We start from the raw sequence: 18,063 nt of genomic DNA, 5'->3' as shown, positions 1-18,063 counted from the left end.
TAATCCTTTAGGTGAGGGTAAAATTCAGAAACCCTTGTTATTATCAACACCAGTGGTCGTTAAGTAAACTGGAGCCAACAACTTATTGCTCATGAACCACATAACATACAAGAGACTGAGCATGATTTAAATGTATCTGAGACTATAGAGTCCTGAGCAAAAAAAAAAAAAAAAAAAAATGGCCCAAGCCAAAAATGGAAAAATATTTCGTGGTCTTTTTAACGGACTTGACCAGGAAATTAACAAGAATTGTACAAGCACTGTAGATAATGTAACATGGTACACAGAATAGCCTTCCCCTTTGTTTTATTTAAAAGTTTTTTTACATGAAGAAGTGTCTGTGTTGTACTTCAGACAGTTAATGACTAGCTGGAAAATGTTTGTTTGAGTTTAATGTGAGAATAAATTTTATGTAAACTCTGACCAGGTCAAAACATGAGCCTGATGGACGACTTTTTAACACACTTCTTGGTTGTCTGAAATTTGGGCAAGAGCGCTGTCTTGTTAAAAAATAATGTCTGATCATTCCTCTTTAGATAAAGACATTCTGCAATATTCTCCTGTACTCCAAAGCATTAAATGACTTTTCACAGTGAAGCAAGCAGCTCACTAATACAAGCAGCTAAAAAGGCTACCCTCTACCTCAATTCATCACTGTGGTAGAGATGCATTTATTAATATATTTCTCACCTGATTTTTTAAGACACCGCTCTGGAGCATCACCATGCAACTCGTGTTTCATTGTGATACATCACTCCACACAACATCCTACTGTATATTCTGTCAAAAACTTAATTCTTTGATGTTTTTCTGAGACAACAATGGCTTTTTAAGTAGTGCATTTGCTTAAATTTATAAAGAACAAAGAAAGAGTGTTTTAATGCAAAATTATGCATGAGCCTATTTGATTAAAATAATGTCATCAGTGATATGTAATATGACATCTTTTCAGGCTTCGCGACTTTACTATGTTGGAATGAAATCTAGTTGGATGCATTAACACAGAGGGCAAAAAATAAACTTCAAAAATAAGAGTTTCAAAAATGTGGTGGCATCTAGAGTGCATGCAACTAGTTAAAAATGAAAACAAAAGTTGGCATACAGGGCAGTTGCGGTGATCTCCAATGGTGTTGGCTGCCTGCAGCAGTTCACCAAACATGTCAGAGCGCAGTCTGTCTGTCTTTTCCAAGATTCGCTCCACTTGTTGACTGACAAAAGAGCAAAAAGTACAAAGAGGATAATTTCTGACACTGAACCACTCTAGATAGTAGACAGGGCAATAGTGGACTGCAGACATGGCTCTTTTACACTTAGTAATCCTTCAGTGCAAACAATGTTGTTTTCTGTGAAGCTTTCAGCTATCAGTCAGAATTTTCAATGAAGCTATTTCTATCTGTCAAATTTAACTTTTGTTTCTCCCAAAGAATGCGTTTATGATGGTTATAATGGATCAATTGGATCCTCACACTGGCACTATTCATAAAAATAAAGAAAGAAAAAACATAAAATATAGTGATTACAGTAGATTATTTCACTCACCAGAGGGCCGTGGAGGACACATAGTGCACAAGCTCAGTGAAGGGGAGGGGGTCTGATGATGCTCCACAACTACGACAAACAAACTACAGAGCGAAATAAACTTCTGTAAGGGTGAAGTGAGGTTTTTAAGCAAAAAATTTAAACATTTCTAACAAAAACTTTATGATTCAAAGACTAACATAGAAAACACTGAGACAACTATAATTTTAAGCTGTAGCAGAGTAAGTTAGAAAAAAGTAAAAACAACACCATAGTACCTGCTCATAGAGAGTCATGGCAAACTTCTGGTGGGTGATGCATGATTTGGAAGTACAACATTCTGTGGATGAGTCAGAAACGATGTGCAGGTGTATCCTTTCTAGAATATTCTCCTGTCTCCCAAAGTTTACAAAACAGATGCAAAAAGAAAGCAATAAAAGAAACACTGATCAGTTATGAATCAGTTATTCTTAGTTTTAGGCTAATACTTATTCATGTTATTTTTAACAGTTGTCATTATTATTAGTGACATCAACCTACCATAAAGTAGGTCAAACAACACAAAACAGGTACTTAAAATAAAGCATTAATGGCACCAAATAGATTAAAATTATTCACAGAGAGAAAAGGAAAAAAGAGAGAACCAGTATATTAGATCGCTCATGCAATAAGCAAGTGGACAATGCATGTAATACACATACAACATTAATACCATAGAAAATCGGTATAAGAACAATATATACTATTTAGGCCGTTCAAAATATTTCTCATTTAGTTTATCAAAATATTTCATCACACAAGTGGACAGGAGTGGCATTACAAAAAAAAAAAAAAATAGCCTAGTGGGTGAACTGGTCCCTTTAATTCTGTTGTTCAACTTTTACTATACAATGCAAAACACTGGAAATACTTTTTATTAAGGAATTATGTAGTTACATATGCACTTAATATAGTAGTAAAAGTAAATTATGCATTATTACAGGCAACCCTAAACCAACCCCAAACCTTAACCTTACACTAATTCAATTAATTATTATTACTCAGTACTTCTCTGTGTAAGGACACTGTAACAACGTCACCTTAGAATAAAAATATAACCCAAAAAAGTAGGCAAGACACTGCAGAGCTTATAAAATATGGCTTAGACCACTGCAAGTGAAGGTAATTTGTGACCCTGATCAAATGAGATCAGCTGACATGTTGATGATGTATACCTTTCCACTTTAACTTCCCAGAGATGCATACTACTTTAAGGATTGCCATACATCAGTAATTTTTATAAAACAATTATTGCCCTTGGAAACCAGGCCTAGTATCTTTGTAAAAAGATTAGATTAGATTAGACAGACTTTATTGTCATTCAACAGTACATTCACGATATACAATTGAATGAGATGTGGTCCTTCACCAGCCTCTCGAAGCACTTCATAATGATGGGAGTGAGGGCGACAGGACGGTAATCATTGAGTGATGATATTGTTGTTTTTTTGGGCACTGGTATGATGGTGGCAGTCTTGAAACAGGATGGGACGACAGCATGAGTCAGCGAGGTGTAAAATATGTCCGTGAGGACGTGAGCCAGCTGGTCTCAAGTCTGAGTGCATGTTCGTCTGGGTGAGGTGTGGATTTCCTCACAGGAGTGTTGTTAAGTGATTCAAACCGACCAAAGTAATTATTAAGTGCGTTAAGGAAGTCTGTGTTGTCCTCGCAGGGTAAAGGAGCAGCCCTGTAGTCTTTGATGGTCTGGATGCCTTTCTACATGCGTCTCTTGTTTGTCGGGTCGTGGAAGAATCCCTGGATTTTCTGGCCAAAGGCACGCTTTGCTGTTCTGATGGCACGGTTCAGGTTGGCTCTGGCTGATCTGAGCGCCTCTCTGTCCCCACACTTGAACACCGCATTTCGTACCCTCAGTATTGCACGTACCTCATTGGTCATCCAGGGTTTCTGATTTGCCCGTGTGTCGACGGTCTTGGTAGCAGAGACATCCTCCATACATTTCTGGATGTATGCAGACACAGATTCAGCATACTCCTCTACGTTGTTTTTTTGGTTTTCAGTTGCAGCTTCCTTAAACATGTCCCAGTCCGTGCACTCAAAACAGTCCTGTAATGCTGACACAGATCCTGCAGGCCAGACCCTCACTTGCTTCACAGTAGGTTTTCCTCTAGTGAGAAGGGGCCTGTATGCAGGAATTAGCATTACAGAGAGATGGTCTGATGAGCCAAGGTGGGGGCTGGGTGCTGCCTTGAATGCTGCCTTGATGGTTGTGTAGGCTCTATCTAGTGTATTTGAGCCTCTGGTTGCAAAGTTTACATACTGATGGAAGTGAGGGAGAACTGTCTTCATGTTGGCCTGATTAAAGTCCCCCGCAACAATGAAAACACCCTCTGGATGTGTAGCTTGCAAGTCACTGATGGAGCGGTAGAGCACACTCAAAACCTCCTTGGTGTTAGCACTAGGAGGGATGTAAACAGCAGTGATGATGACGGTGGTAAATTCCCTGGGTGGATAGAAAGGTCTACATTTTGTGGTCAAAAACTCGATGTCTGGAGAGCAATGACTTGAGACCACTTTGGCATTTTTACACCAGCTGTTGTTATTGTAGATGCAAACACCACCACCCCGGGTTTTACCACTGAGAGCGCAGCTCCTATCCGACCGGAAAGTTGTTAGCCCCTCCATACTAACAGCATTGTCAGGGATGGAGAAGTTTAGCCATGTCTCCGTCAGAATTATAGCACAGCAGCCTTCATCTCACGATTTGTAGTTAAATCCAGCTTCAAGTAATCCACTTTGTTCTCCAGGGAGCGGACGTTGGCGAGCAGGATGGATGGGAGCGGCGTTCTGCAAGGGTTCGCCTTTAGCTTAGCTGTTAGCCCTCCGCGGCTACCACGCTTCCTCTTCCTATCACACCGTCTCCGTCTCCTCCGGGTGCGGCCCGAGCTGATAGGAGCACCCGCTGCTTCGTCGGCCGCTGGGTCTTGCTGGCATAGCAGTCCGAGGCAGTTCAGTGTGTGCAGAGTTATGATGTCCACTGTCGTTGATATGCAGTATAAGCGTAGTTCTAGAATAAACTGCCGATCGTATGTTAGTCTACCATTTTTATTACGAACATTCACTGCTAAACTAGCCCCTGTAGATGCCTTATTTGGCATTAAAAGTGCATTGTTTTCAGGAGCCATTGTAGCCGCAGCCGAGCAGGGCGCCGCCATGTTGCGACAGAAAGACAGGATACTAGGAATTAGATCCTTAAATAAGGTAAAAATCTGAATAGTCAAGTCATTCTAATTTATATAGCGCTTTTAACAATGTAGATTGTTTCAAAGCAGCTTTACAGAGATAAACATATAATTTAAGGTAACAGAGATTGGTTTAGTTTTATAGTGGTTCTTGAAAATTGTTTTTTCCAGCTAAAGTTAGTTTTGATTGATTCACTTCCGTCTAAATGATAGTTTGTTATGAAATTAGGGGCCGCCAAGACGACACCGTTCTCTCTAAACAGACTTTAAACGCGAACCTGTGATAGACGCTGATGGCGTTCACATGCGCATTAAGAATTGATTCTATAGTTATGTGCATTTGACTATATAGGCGCAGGTTTGTAATTCCTTACAAACCATGCCTAAACAAACTACTTGTCTTGTCTATAAATTTTGATGCAGAATTTTATTTTATCTTCTCACTTCGGGTAGGTACGCGAACCAAAAAAATCCACAACGCTTTATCTGTAGAGTGGTATAGGGATCCTCCATAGGGAGAGGCTAGTTGGCACTTCAGCACTGCATTGTCATCGGGTGTAGTCCCTCCTGTACCACAGCTAATGTCTCAGGTTACGACTGTATACATGGTCCCCTGAGAAGAGGAACGAGACACTGTGTCATGGAGTTGACACTATGGGAATGCTCCTCGTGAGCCGGTGTCTGAAGCATGTGTGCTACACTCTAATCTTGATTGGCTACCGTATTCAGGTGACATCACAGGTTCGCTAGCATGGTATATAAGGGCGCCTAAAGAGGACGTCATTAACTTTGAAGGGGTGGTAAAATGTCTTTTTCACAAGATGTAAAATACATCTCTGATGTCCCCAGAGTGTGTGTGTGTGAAGTTTTAGCACAAAATACCCCGCAGATATTTTTATATAGCATGTTAAAGTTGTCACTTTTTGAGGGTTAACAAAAACACACCGTTTTGTGCCTTTCCCTTTAAATGCAAATGAGCTGCCTCAGAGGGTGGGGTTTCAAGAGCTCTTGTGTGTAGCAGCTGCGATTACCTCACGCAGACACACTAAAATGACAGAAACTGTTCTGCCTTTAATGTTAAAACAGAGTCAGACCAAGATGGAGAGACTCAAGAAGAAGTGACAACATGTAGAATGCAACAGGATGTCTCTGAATGGTTAGTTGATGAATTTATTTAGCTGATGTGGAGTTAACTATCTACGATTTAGCATATTCTGTCATGATAATCTATACATCACTCGTATAGGAACTGTTGTAAGAGGCACACAGAGTGACTTTTTATTGCATGTGAAAAGAAGTATGCTAAAGTTTGAGCTGACTCACAAATGTACTCTTATACAACAACTTTTCCTCTTCTCAACATGCACTGCGTGTCCCGGGGGCGGAGTTTATGTAAATTCTAGGGTTGCTGATGTCACTAACCCGGGAGGAATGTCGTGTAGTCCCTACCAGCCGTTTGTTGTAGTCCTTTTCTTTAACCCTCTGGGGACGGATTGGGCGGTACCGCCCAAAATGGCATACTTTTACAAATGTGTAATTATCTTAAAAACTATTAATGATAGAGAGGTGCGGTCTTTTTTGCCGTCTTCCTCGGATTCCGCTGAAAACAGTGATAACAAACTTACCCAGATTGTATACACACTTCCTTGTTGCGCAATACCACTACGTCAAAGGCCAATGAAATCGATGTTGTTTGGCAGATTCACGAGCAACAACCAATGGAAAAATTGCAGATGGAGGAATATTTTTCTTATCCAATCAGAGGAAGGTTACCATGACGTATTCTAGCAAATCGGAGGACTCTGTAGCCTTGCAAGGGATGGCACTATATACTATTACGCAAACAGCGTTGAGTGGCAGAGACGACAGAAAGCGAACGGACGCGTCGAGTATAAACAAGTCTTTACGGAGCGAGAGCACACAGAGATATGAGAGAGAGACAGAATAATTATATTACTAATGTTACACATACAATTATAGCATTATTTATTGTTTTAGCACTTTTATGATGGCAAGCAGTAAACGATTTACGGTGGAACATGCTCTGGAACAATTACTGGAGAGTGACGAGGAGAAAGCATTGCTTAGAAAATTCTAAGCATTCCTAAGAAAAACGCCTGGGACTATTTGTAAATAAAGTTAAATTTTTCATTGTTCTTTACACATTTTATTCAACTATTACATAGTGTTGTCACGATACTAGAATTTCTAACTTCGATACGATACCTTGAAAAATATCGATATTCGATACCATTTACGATACCACAGAGAAAAAAACTGCCACAATATTAAGGGGGTCTTTTTTTATTTAAAGCTAAATATAACAAGTCTAGAACATGACAATGAGGTATATTTTACATGAAAAAAAATGTCCTGAGTTCTATCTGTTAATATTATTTCATTGGACAAGAGCTAACATGAGCCGTTGTTTTTTTATTACCTACTGTTATCAAAGATTAAAATATACTGTTACAAATGCATTGTTCATCGGTCATAAATGCTGGTTAATACATTAACGTAAATCAAAGATTAAAATATACTGTAACAAATGCATTGTTCATCGGTCATAAATGCTGGTTAATATATTAACGTAAATCAAAGATTAAAATATACTGTAACAAATGCATTGTTCATCGGTCAAAAATGCTGGTTAATATATTAACGTAAATCAAAGATTAAAATATACTGTAACAAATGCATTGTTCATCGGTCATAAATGCTGGTTAAAAGCCTACATTAACGTAATTTGATGAACAGATTTAAATGCAAACGTGCGTGCATCACACGCGGAAACAATGCTCAATGGATTGGCATGAAGTCAAGTCACCTTTATTTATATATTGCTTTTAACAATACAGATTGTGTCAAAGCACTTAACAGTATCAAATTGGAGTGTGAAGCGCGTCTCCGCGCTATTCTCCGACATGCCCGCTCGCGGTGTGTAGCGCGTGCCCTGTCCACACTATTCTCCGACATGCCCGCTCGCGGTGTGTTTTTTTACACGTGTCAGCGCTATTCTCCGGCATGCCCGCTCGCGGTGTGTTTTTTACGCGTGTCCGCGCTATTCTACGGCATGCCCGCTCGCGGTGTTCTTTATCAATCAACCAAAGCCGGTCGCGGCGCCGCACTCGCCATCTTCCCATTCACTTTTGCTATTTAACCAGAGCGAATGAGACGAGTGCGTCACGTGTCGTGTTTGTCAACGCGCCTTTGGCGAGAAGTGAAAGTGACCCCTCGGCTAGTATCGGTGTATCGATACTTCGGGAAATTAGTATTGGTACCGTTCCGATATTTCAGTATCGATATTTATCGAAATATCGATATTTTTGACAACACTACTATTACACATATCTGTCAAGCAAAGGCTTTGACAAATATATTTTTTGTTCAAAAACTGTTCACTACTGTTGTGTGATTTTCAGAAATAAATGCCCAAAATCGAATTTCCGTTTTTGAAATTCTCTAGTTTATTGTACATTTTCACTCATACTTATATCATACCTTTATAAACATATTACATGCGTGCTTATGTTAGCTTACGGTCTTCTGAATCCATAGATACCAAACACATAGTGTTCCATCTCCATTACATATAGTTTATAAGCTCAAATGTAAAAATAGAGAAAACGGACCAAAAAGAGCTTAGTCCCCAGAGGGTTAAAAGCAAATATCTCCTAAATATCTTGCTTTGAACCTTGAGCGTTGAAACTTTGCAGATGTTGTTTATGCTCAAACAGCAACATTTCACACTAGCTAAAGTTAGAAAAGTGAAATCGTGTTTTACCACCCCTTTAATTGAAGTCATACAGGCATAATGGAAGTATGGCAACACAACGCTCTGTCTCATTCCCATGCTCAGGGAACCATGAGATCTGAGACGTTCCCTTTTGAAGTGGAACTCTACACTGTGTCATGGAGTTGACGCTATGGGAACGGAATACCCACTATGCCATACTGAACAAATGCCTCCTCACCATGCTTGTGAACTTCCCAGTAAGCTAAGCTGCAGCCAAAGCAATGCTGTCACAGTGTCTGGTTGTGTTCCCTTGTTTATCACTAGAGGTCCTCGTTCTCACGGTGTCCTTCACATTTGACTTCAATTCCCAGCATTCTGTCTGTCACTGTCACTCATCAGTTCATTGCACTCAGCTGTTCCCCGTAATCATTGTTCCCAGCTGTTCTGTGTTAGTCTTGTTAGATATGTGTATATATTCCCTGTCTGTGTTAGTATGTGTACGGAGTCGTTGTTTTGTGTTACCACACTTCTGTCTGTTTAGACCCGTACTGGTTTTGGATTGCTTCTCTGTATATTTGACCTCTGTATGGATTACAACGATTTTGGATTGCCCTCTTAATAAATTACTGCACTTGGATTTTCCCTCGTCCTGTGTGTGTTCGTGACAAATGCAACACAGCACACCCAAGACCAAGAACTAGATCCTGTCTACAGGACCAGGAGAGGCATTAGGAGAGAACTGTGTTCTCTGAACTATATGTTCTACCTAAGAATATAGCAATGTTCTTCATACTGAAAAATTCAGCCGCCGAACCCCTAAGGAAAATGTCATCATCAATCGTCTGACTATAAGCTCCAGTGTGAACAGGAGGAGGTACTGAGAGGGCACAGTGCTGTTGAACATGCCCTACCAAGTAACTTTTATCAGCTGATGGTTACCCATTCCTACAGTTCTAGTAAACAACATAGATTGGGCTGCTAGCTGTGACAGAGTCCACTTTTATACTCTGTCCCAATACCTCTCACAAACCTTTAGGAAAACATGCAAACATAGTCCCCCACTGTGTTATCTGCACGTATCACCTCCAGGTAAAGAGTGGAGGGGCGACAAATGAAGGAGCGAGATGCAGCAGCATAAAAGCTCATTCTCCTTACTGTAACCATATGTCGGAACAGACTGCTGCAGCCTTCAATATAGGAGGGGGCTTAGATAGCTGCCCATCCCCAAGGGAAGTGCCAGCCTGTTACTCCAATATAAACATGATTTGACAAGAAGCAGATTAATGCTTCTTAGCCTCATTCCACCAAAGACGACAGCAAAGGAAGAGGGACGCTAAAGTGGTATTGCCCAATCTTCCAGTGCTGTCCAGCCTATTAACATGTGATCACAGCACATCGCAAACACCTCTGCACTCCTAGTGCCAAAGGGGGAAGGGTGATCAATGATGATGAAGGATTGTCCTTATTTGTCCATCTTGCCTCCTTCTGCCCATATGAAATATGAAGGATACTGAAACTGCCTCTGTACCCAATTCAACCAAGATGAGGACTCTAGGGGTTTAGCTTCTTACTTTTCTTGGCCGATATGATTTCCCTTATGTTCTCTCTCAGCTTCCTGCAAGGTCACCGCCTCAGAGGAGCTGGGGCACAAGTCAAGTCAAGTCACCTTCATTTATAAAGTGCCTTTAACAGCAGCTTTACAGTGATAATAGAAATTGTTTAGGCAGATTGTTAGGCAGATAGTTAGCTAAAGTTAGTTTTGATTGATTCACTTCCGTTGCGAAGATCATTAGTTATTAACTTAGGGGCCGCTAACACGAAAAACCCTTAACGCGCTCCGGCCGCCCATCCGCATAAAACAGTGCCTGGCATCTCGAGAACACACTACCTGAAATAGGTTCGAAGGTGCAAACGATTATCCGTTATCTCTGTGCAAACATCAAAAACGCAAACCCGCAAAAATGCAGACGGGCGCGTATATGAGCATCACATGTTCAGTCGATAGGTATGCACGTTTTTTAATATTTATGTGCGCAGGCTTGTAGTCCTTCACATTGAATTATAGAAGTCTATAATGTTTTATGTGTATGCTAGGCCAAAGAGATGTGTCTGCTTCCTGGACAATGTTAGGAAGATTGTTCCAAAGTTTTGGTGCTAAATAGGAAAATATGACGTAAGTTAGATATATTTTTAAAATGAAAAAATGCAGTTTTACAGATACTAGACATGTGACTTTCAAATGAAAGGTTGGTATCAAAGAGTGCACCCAGGTTCCTAACCGACGACGAGGACTTGACAGAGCAGCCATCAAGTGCTAAACAGTATTCTAGGTTATTACGTGAGGACGTTTTTTGTCCAATAATTAGAATCTGTTTTTTTTCAGAATTAAGTAGTAGGAAATTGCTAGTCATCCAGTTTTTTATATCTGCTATGCATTCCGTTCATTTTGTGAATTGTTAAGTTTCATCAGGGTTTGAAGAAATATAGAGATGAGTATCATCAGCATAACAGTGAAAACTAATGCCATACTTCCTAATGATATCTCCCAAGGGTAGCATGTGCAGAGTGAACAGCAACGGTCCAAGTACTGAGCCTTGTGGTACACCATACTGAGCTTTTGATCTCTTCATTTACGGCTACGAACTGATAACGGTCAGATAAGTATGATTTAAACCATGCTAGTGCAATTCCAATAATGCCAACATAATTTTCGAGTCTATTTAAAAGAATGTTGTGGTCGAATGCAGTGTCAAAGCACTGGACTTCTTTTGTGTTACTGAGACATAGGTTAAACCTGGCGAATCAAAGCTCGCTTGCTGAACTATTACCACAGGGTTATAACTTGTTAAATACCCCGTGCTCGTCTGGCCGTGGTGGGGTTGGGTAGTGACTGCTTTCAAAAACAAATTTCCTTGTCGATCCTTATCTACAGATTCATATAGCAGTTTTGAGGTGCAACTATTTCAAATACTACTTGCAAACCCTGTCACTATTGCTTTGTTATATCGTCCTCCTAAACAAATTCAGAATGTATTGATGAATTTGCTGCATTTGTGGGGGATCTTGTTATTGCTCATGATAAAATATTGCTGCTTGGTGATTTTAATATTCATGTCTGATGTGCATCTATAACTTTATCCATGGAGTTTTTCCTTTTATTGAGTCTTTTGACCTTGTTCAGTGGGTATCTGGCCCAACGCACAGGGTCTACAGGGTCATACCTTGGACTTGATTTTAAATCATGGATTATCTGTTTTCGATATCTCAATTAGCAATGCAACCTTCTCTGATCATATGCCTGTAATTTTCTCTGAACCATATTCTGGTCAAACTCTTAAAAATCAGTCCATGGTGCGTATTTCTCTACCTTCACTACACGCACTAGTGAGGAGTTCACTGTAGCATTTCATGAGGTGTGGAATTCTTCAGAAACTGAATCTACGCTACATAACTTGGATGTGGATGAACATCTCAGTTATTTCAACTCCACTTACGCTTCTATCCTGAACAGTATTGCTCCATTAAAGCTTAAATTTCGTAAATCGGTGCCAATTTCCTGCCTTAATGAATCAATACGTTCTCTCTGACAGGGTTGTAGATGGGCCGAGCGCAAGCGGAAAAAGGACAAATTGCAGGTCTCATATGAAATTATCTCATAATAAATTCACTTTACAGAGGGCAGCCAAAGCTGCTAAGTGTAAATATTTTTCTGATCTGATTACAAAAAATCGGCAAAACCCTTGTGTCCTCTTTTCGGTTATTGACTCTGTGCTAAATCCACCTGTTAATCTTTTTCCTGAGCCTTCTGTCTCCCTTTGTGAAAGTTTTGGAAAGTTTTTCACAAATAAGGTATTGGCGATTAGATCTCAAATATCTCAGACTGGATATACGTCAGAGACTTATATATACTCCTCTACATGGTCTGTGTTTGCGCCACTCAACTCGCACTCCTGTAAGGAAATTGTGGATCGCCTTAAGCCCACATCATGCCCACATGATATTGTTCCTTTGCATTTCCTCAAACAAACTATGGATGCAGTTGGTCCAGGTCTGTTATCAGTCATTCATAAATGCTTATGTACGGGCACTGTTCCTGTTTGCCTTAAATGCTGTGATAACACCATATATTAAAACACCTAATCTTGATCCTTCATCTCTTTCCAGTTTTTGACCAATTTCAAATCTTCCTTTTATATCAAAGATCATGGAGAAAGTTGTACTGGCTCAATTACAATCTTTCCTGTTAAACAATTCTATCAATTAAGTTTTTCAATCAGGTTTTAAAGCTTTACATAGCACTGAACCTGCTCTTTTAAGAGTCTTAAATGATATATATCACACCACTGATTCAGGTTAACCAATGGCCTTGGTCCTGTTAGATCTAAGTGCTGAATTTGAGTGAACTCAGTCGGCCACAACATCCTTCTGTCACGCCTGGAGTCTTGTGTAGGACTTTGTGGTTCTGTTTTACAGTGGTTTCACTCTTACTTGTCAGATAGATGTTTTACTGTTCACTTGGGACAATACTCATCCACTAACAAACCCCTTGGTTGTGGTGTTCCTCAGGGAACAATCCTTGGGCCTGTGTTATTTTCTCTGTATTAACTCCCCTTGGCCTCTATTTAAAAAAAAAAAAAATCATGGTGTCTCTTTTCATTTCTTTGCCGATGATACCCAGCTTTACCTTCCGTTGCAACGCAATAATAAATATACTCCTCAGCCGCTGTTAGATTGCCTGAACGAACTTAAGGCTTTCAAGCTATTTTTTAAACCTAACTGAAAACAAATCATAAAACAAGTTTATTATTTTCGGCCCCAAGGAAAATATCTACGGTTACGTATGTAACCCTCGTTCCCTGAGTAGGGAACGGAGACGTTACATCGGATGACGACGAATGGGGTTTCGCTTAGAAAGCCTATCAACTTCGAGTATTACAAAACGAGCCAATGGCAAGGAAATGCCATGGGTCTGCGGAATTTGCATGGCGTAACTCCGCCCCACCTCGTGGGTATAAAAGGAGGAAGCCGGCAGCAAGCAGATATGTTTCTTCGCTGAGGAGCCAAGACTGAGCTCAGGCGATCCCCGCGGTACAGCGGAAAGTGGCAGGCAGACGTAACGTCTCCGTTCCCTACTCAGGGAACGAGGGTTACATACGTAACCGTAGACGTTCCCTTTCGTTGTCACTCCGAGTTACGTCGGATGACGACGAATGGGGTTACCAGTCTAATCACGCCACCTTCTCAGCTGTCTTCCAGTGCCCTGCGTAAATCGAGATCCCTGTCAGCCTGGACAAAGGACTCCATATAACACAGGAATACCAAGGTACACTGGGAAGCATATCCCAAGCTTAGGGGAAGTATGCAATTAATGCCAGCCCGGAGGGGGGGGACTTAGAGAATACACATATGACCCGAAGGAAGCATATGGAAAACACTGGGGTGTCCAGCCGCAGGTGGAATATTTCAACCCCAGGGGTGGCAAGGTGGCTTGCCAAGGGAAAGACACACGCTCAGAGAGGCTTACAGTGGAAATACACATGAGGGGGTCGCTCAGAGGAGGGACCATGCACACGGGAGGCACCTAGCCGACGCACAGGCAATAGACACTGGCGCCGACGTCAGGAGTGCTGGAGGAGCTCAGGGCTTTCGGAGAAGCTCACCTGAGGAAAATATCGCACGTATCCAGTCCGTGGAGTGGAATGGCGAGCAAGCGAAGACACCTGAGCGGGTCCGGTACTAGCTGGTTGAAGCGAGTACACGAGAGGACACAGGCTCCACTCGGAGATTATAGAATCTGGCGAATGTGTTAGGTGTCGCCCAGCCTGCAGTTCTGCAGATGTCTGTTAGCGAGGCGCCATGCGCTAGAGCCCAAGAGGACGCCACACTCCGGGTGGAGTGGGCAGTCACACCAAGGGGGCACGGTCGACCTTGCTGCTGGTAAGCCAAAGCAATGGTGTCCACTATCCAGTGAGACAACCTTTGCTTGGAGAGAGCCTTTCCCTTCAGCTTCCCACCATAACAGACAAAGAGCTGGTCTGAGGTCCTGAAACACTGCGTTCTGTCTACATAGGCGCGGAGAGCAGTGCCAAGGCTGGGTCTGCCTCCTCCGAGGGCAGCGCTTGCAGGTTCACCACCTGGTCCCGAAAGGGAGTGGTAGGAACCTTGGGCACGTATCCAGGCCGGGGTCTCAGGATCACGTGAGAGGAAGCCGGCCCAAATTCCAGGCACGCTTCATCAACGGAGAATGCGTGCAGGTCCCCAACCCTCTTGATGGAGGCCAGTGCAACCAGGAGCGCTGTCTTCATAGACAGGAACTTAAGCTCGACTGATTGCAGGGGCTCAAAGGGAGCACTCTTCAGGGCAGTTAGAACCACTGAGAGGTCCCAAGAGGGAACGAGAGGAGGACGAGGAGGATTTAGTCTCCTCGCTCCTCTCAGGAACCTGAAGACCAGGTCGTGCTTCCCCACCGACTTACCTTCGATGAGGTCATGATGTGCGGCAATGGCGGCAACATAGACCTTCAGGGTGGAGGGAGACAGCCTTCGCTCCAGCCCCTGTTGAAGGAAGGAAAGCAAAACACTGATCGAGCATCTCCGGGGGTCTTCTCGGTGAGAAGAGCACCAGTTGACGAAGAGGTTCCACTTCAACGCATAGACGTGTCTCGTGGACGACGCTCTAGCGGAAGTGATGGTAGCCACCACCGCTGGTGGTAGGGTACTCAAACCTGCCTCGTCCCTTCCAGGAGCCACACGTGGAGGTTCCAAAGATCGGGACGAGGGTGCCATAGGGTGCCCCGTCCCTGAGAAAGAAGGTTCTTCCTCAGAGGGATCGGCCAGGGAGGTGCTGTCGCGAGGAGTACTAGTTCGGGGAACCAGGTCCGGGTGGGCCAGTAAGGGGCAACAAGAATGACCTGCTCCTCGTCCTCCCTGACCTTGCGCAAAGTGTGCGCAAGAAGGCTCACTGGGGGAAACGCATACTTGCGGCCCTGCGGCCAGCTGTGCGCCAGAGCATCCGTGCCGAGCGTGCCCTCGGTCAGGGAATATAACTGGGCGCAATGGGTCGAGTCGTGAGAGGCAAACAGATCTATCTGCGCGTCCCCGAACTGGTCCCAAATCAGCTGAACCGACTGGGGATGGATTCTCCAGGGAGGGGCTGAAGCCGTGAGAGCTCGTCGGCTGCACAGTTCAGCGCTCCGGGAATGAAGATGGCTCGAAGCGACCTCAGATGCTTCTGACTCCATAGGAGGAGGTGGCGAGCGAGTTGTGACATAAAGCGGGAGCGTAGACCACCTTGATGGTTGATGTACGCTACAGTGGCGGTATTGTCTGAACGGACTAGTACGTGTTGACCCCTGAGCAACGCCCGGAAGCGGTGCAGGGCAAGGCGTACTGCCAACAACTCGAGGCAATTGACATGCCACAGCCGCTGGGGTCCTGTCCAGGAGCCCGCAGCAGCATGTCCATTGCACATGGCGCCCCAGCCCGTGGTGGAGGCATCTGTTGAGACAACAACATGCCGGGAAGCTCGTGCAAGGGGGACACCGGCCCTGAGAAAACCGAGGTTCGCCCACGGGGTGAAGAACTGACGGCAGGTCGGAGTAACTGGTACTCGGAACGTGCCGTGTTGCCATGCCCACCTCGGGACTCGGTCGCGAAGCCAAAGCTGAAGCGGTCTCATATGAAGCAATCCGAGCGGCGTGACCGCGGCTGCAGATGCCATATGCCCCTGGAGCCTCTGAAAAAGTTTCAGTGGAACTGCACTCTTGCCCTCGAATTGTCTTAGGCAAGTCAGCAGTGACTGCGCGCGCTCGCTCGTAAGCTGCGCGGACATGGCGACCGAGTCGATGTCCATACCGAGAAAAGAGATCCTCTGCACGGGGCAAAGTTTGCTCTTCTCCCAGTTGACCCGAAGGCCCAGACGGGCTAGGTGCCGAAGCACTAGGTCCCTGTGTTCGCAAACCTGATCTCGAGAGTGAGCTAGGATCAGCCAGTCGTCGATATAACTCAGGATGCGAACCCCTTGTTCTCGAAGGGGAACAAGGGCCGCCTCGACGACCTTCGTGAAGATGCGAGGAGACAGGGCTAGCCCGAAAGGGAGAACCGCGTACTGGTATGCCTGCCCCTCGAAAGCAAAGCGGAGGAACGGTCTGTGTCGAGGAAGAATGGAGACATGAAAGAAGGCGTCCTTCAGGTCGATCGCTGCAAACCAATCCTGGGGCCGTATGCATTCGAAACCGCGTTTGGCGGTGAGCATCTTGAAGCGGTTCAGCACGCGCAAGTCCAGGATTGGCCGTAACCCACCGGTTTTCTTGGGGACAATGAAGTAGGGGCTGTAGAAGCTGGACCTCATCTCGGCTGGAGGGACAGTCTCGATTGCACCCTTCGCCAGCAGGGTGGCAATCTCTGCTCTCATGATAGGGGCATTGCCACCGACCAAAGTGGAGCGGACTCCCCTGAAGCGGGGAGGAGACCATGCGAACTGAATCGCATAGCCGAGCCTGACGGTACGCGCGATCCAGTGGGACAGACGGGGAAGCTCTAGCCAGGCTCCCAGGAACTGAACCAACGGGATCATGCGAGCCACAGGCGTCCCCCCGGAGGGGCAGCGAAGCGGAGTAACTGGCCCAGATGTGGACGGCATAGCGGCCCGGAGAGGGGGCACAGTTAGCAACCGCGCCCTGGCAGAGGGGGCCAGGGGAGGACCAGGCTGGTCGTCCCGCGGGGGCCTGCTCTGCCAGGGGTCTGGCGACAGAGGGGGACAGGGGCGAAGCGGTCCGTGGACGGCACGCCGTGTCAACCGCCTCTGGGACAGAGGGGGGCGAGGAGAGCACGGCTTGTGGGCGGCGCTCTGTGTCGCCCGAGAACTCTGTGAGCTCAGGGAAGAGGGGATTGTTTCTGACTTTAACCACATTAGGGTGCTGCCCACCCGTGGGTGAGCAGCGGGGAGTGGAGAACAAAAGATTCTCCCCCGGCCCTCCACCGGGGGAAGGAGTGGTCCTGCTACCACCTCCTGCGAAACAACCATCATCCCTGAGCAGCCCGTCTCAGGAGCGCCGCTTGGCCCGGCGTTTAGCGGGGGGCGGGGCAGGAGAGGGCTGTGGCGCCTTCTTACGGCTTCCTCCGCGACCGACCCTGGGTGGAGGCTGCTGCGTGGTCCGGGCGGGAGGGGCGGGAAACGCAGGAGGGCGCCCTCGGCGGGAAACAGGTCGAGGCGTCTGCCCGGCCGGCAAGGTGGAGGCAGCAGCGGGCCGGCGGGGCAGAATGTGTCTGATGGCCTCGGTCTGTTTCTGGGCAGTTGAAAACTGTTGGGCAAAGTCTTCAACTGCACCGCCGAAGAGGCCGGCCTGGGACAAGGGGGCGTTAAGCAGACGGGTCCGCTCAGCGTCCCGTATGTCAGCCAGGTTCAGCCACAGATGTCGCTCCTGGACCACAGCTGTGGACATCACCAAACCCAGGGAGCGCGCGGTAACCTTCGTCGCCCGGAGAGCAAGGTCGGTCGCGGCGCGCAGCTCATCAAAGAGCCCTGGGTTTGTCCTACCCTCGTGCATGTCTCTGAGCATCTGGGCCTGGT

General features: G+C 45.1%; 1 protein-coding gene across 3 annotated transcripts in view; it reads right to left on the bottom strand.

Annotated features, from left to right (window-relative positions):
* The window catches only part of usp53b (ubiquitin specific peptidase 53b), a 97,781-nt gene that overhangs the window by 58,285 nt on the left and 21,433 nt on the right, over window positions 1–18,063 (bottom strand). For 2 of the 3 annotated variants that reach the window (XM_077232404.1, XM_077232405.1), the window contains 3 exons: window positions 1,797–1,910; window positions 1,540–1,622; window positions 1,103–1,208 (listed from right to left, as the gene is read on the bottom strand). In XM_077232404.1, coding sequence (XP_077088519.1) covers window positions 1,103–1,208; window positions 1,540–1,622; window positions 1,797–1,910 — 303 coding nt within the window. Of the gene's footprint in view, window positions 1–1,102; window positions 1,209–1,539; window positions 1,623–1,796; window positions 1,911–10,064; window positions 10,156–18,063 lie in introns of those variants that run through there. The other variant, XM_077232406.1, reaches the window with a different exon arrangement.

Source organism: Siphateles boraxobius, unplaced genomic scaffold, assembly GCF_051911475.1.
Source record: "Siphateles boraxobius isolate OS27281-9 unplaced genomic scaffold, OSU_SipBor_1 17, whole genome shotgun sequence".
NCBI lineage: Eukaryota > Metazoa > Chordata > Actinopteri > Cypriniformes > Leuciscidae > Siphateles > Siphateles boraxobius.
Note: the sequence above shows the minus strand (reverse complement) of the source record. Positions and strands in the feature narration are given on the sequence as shown.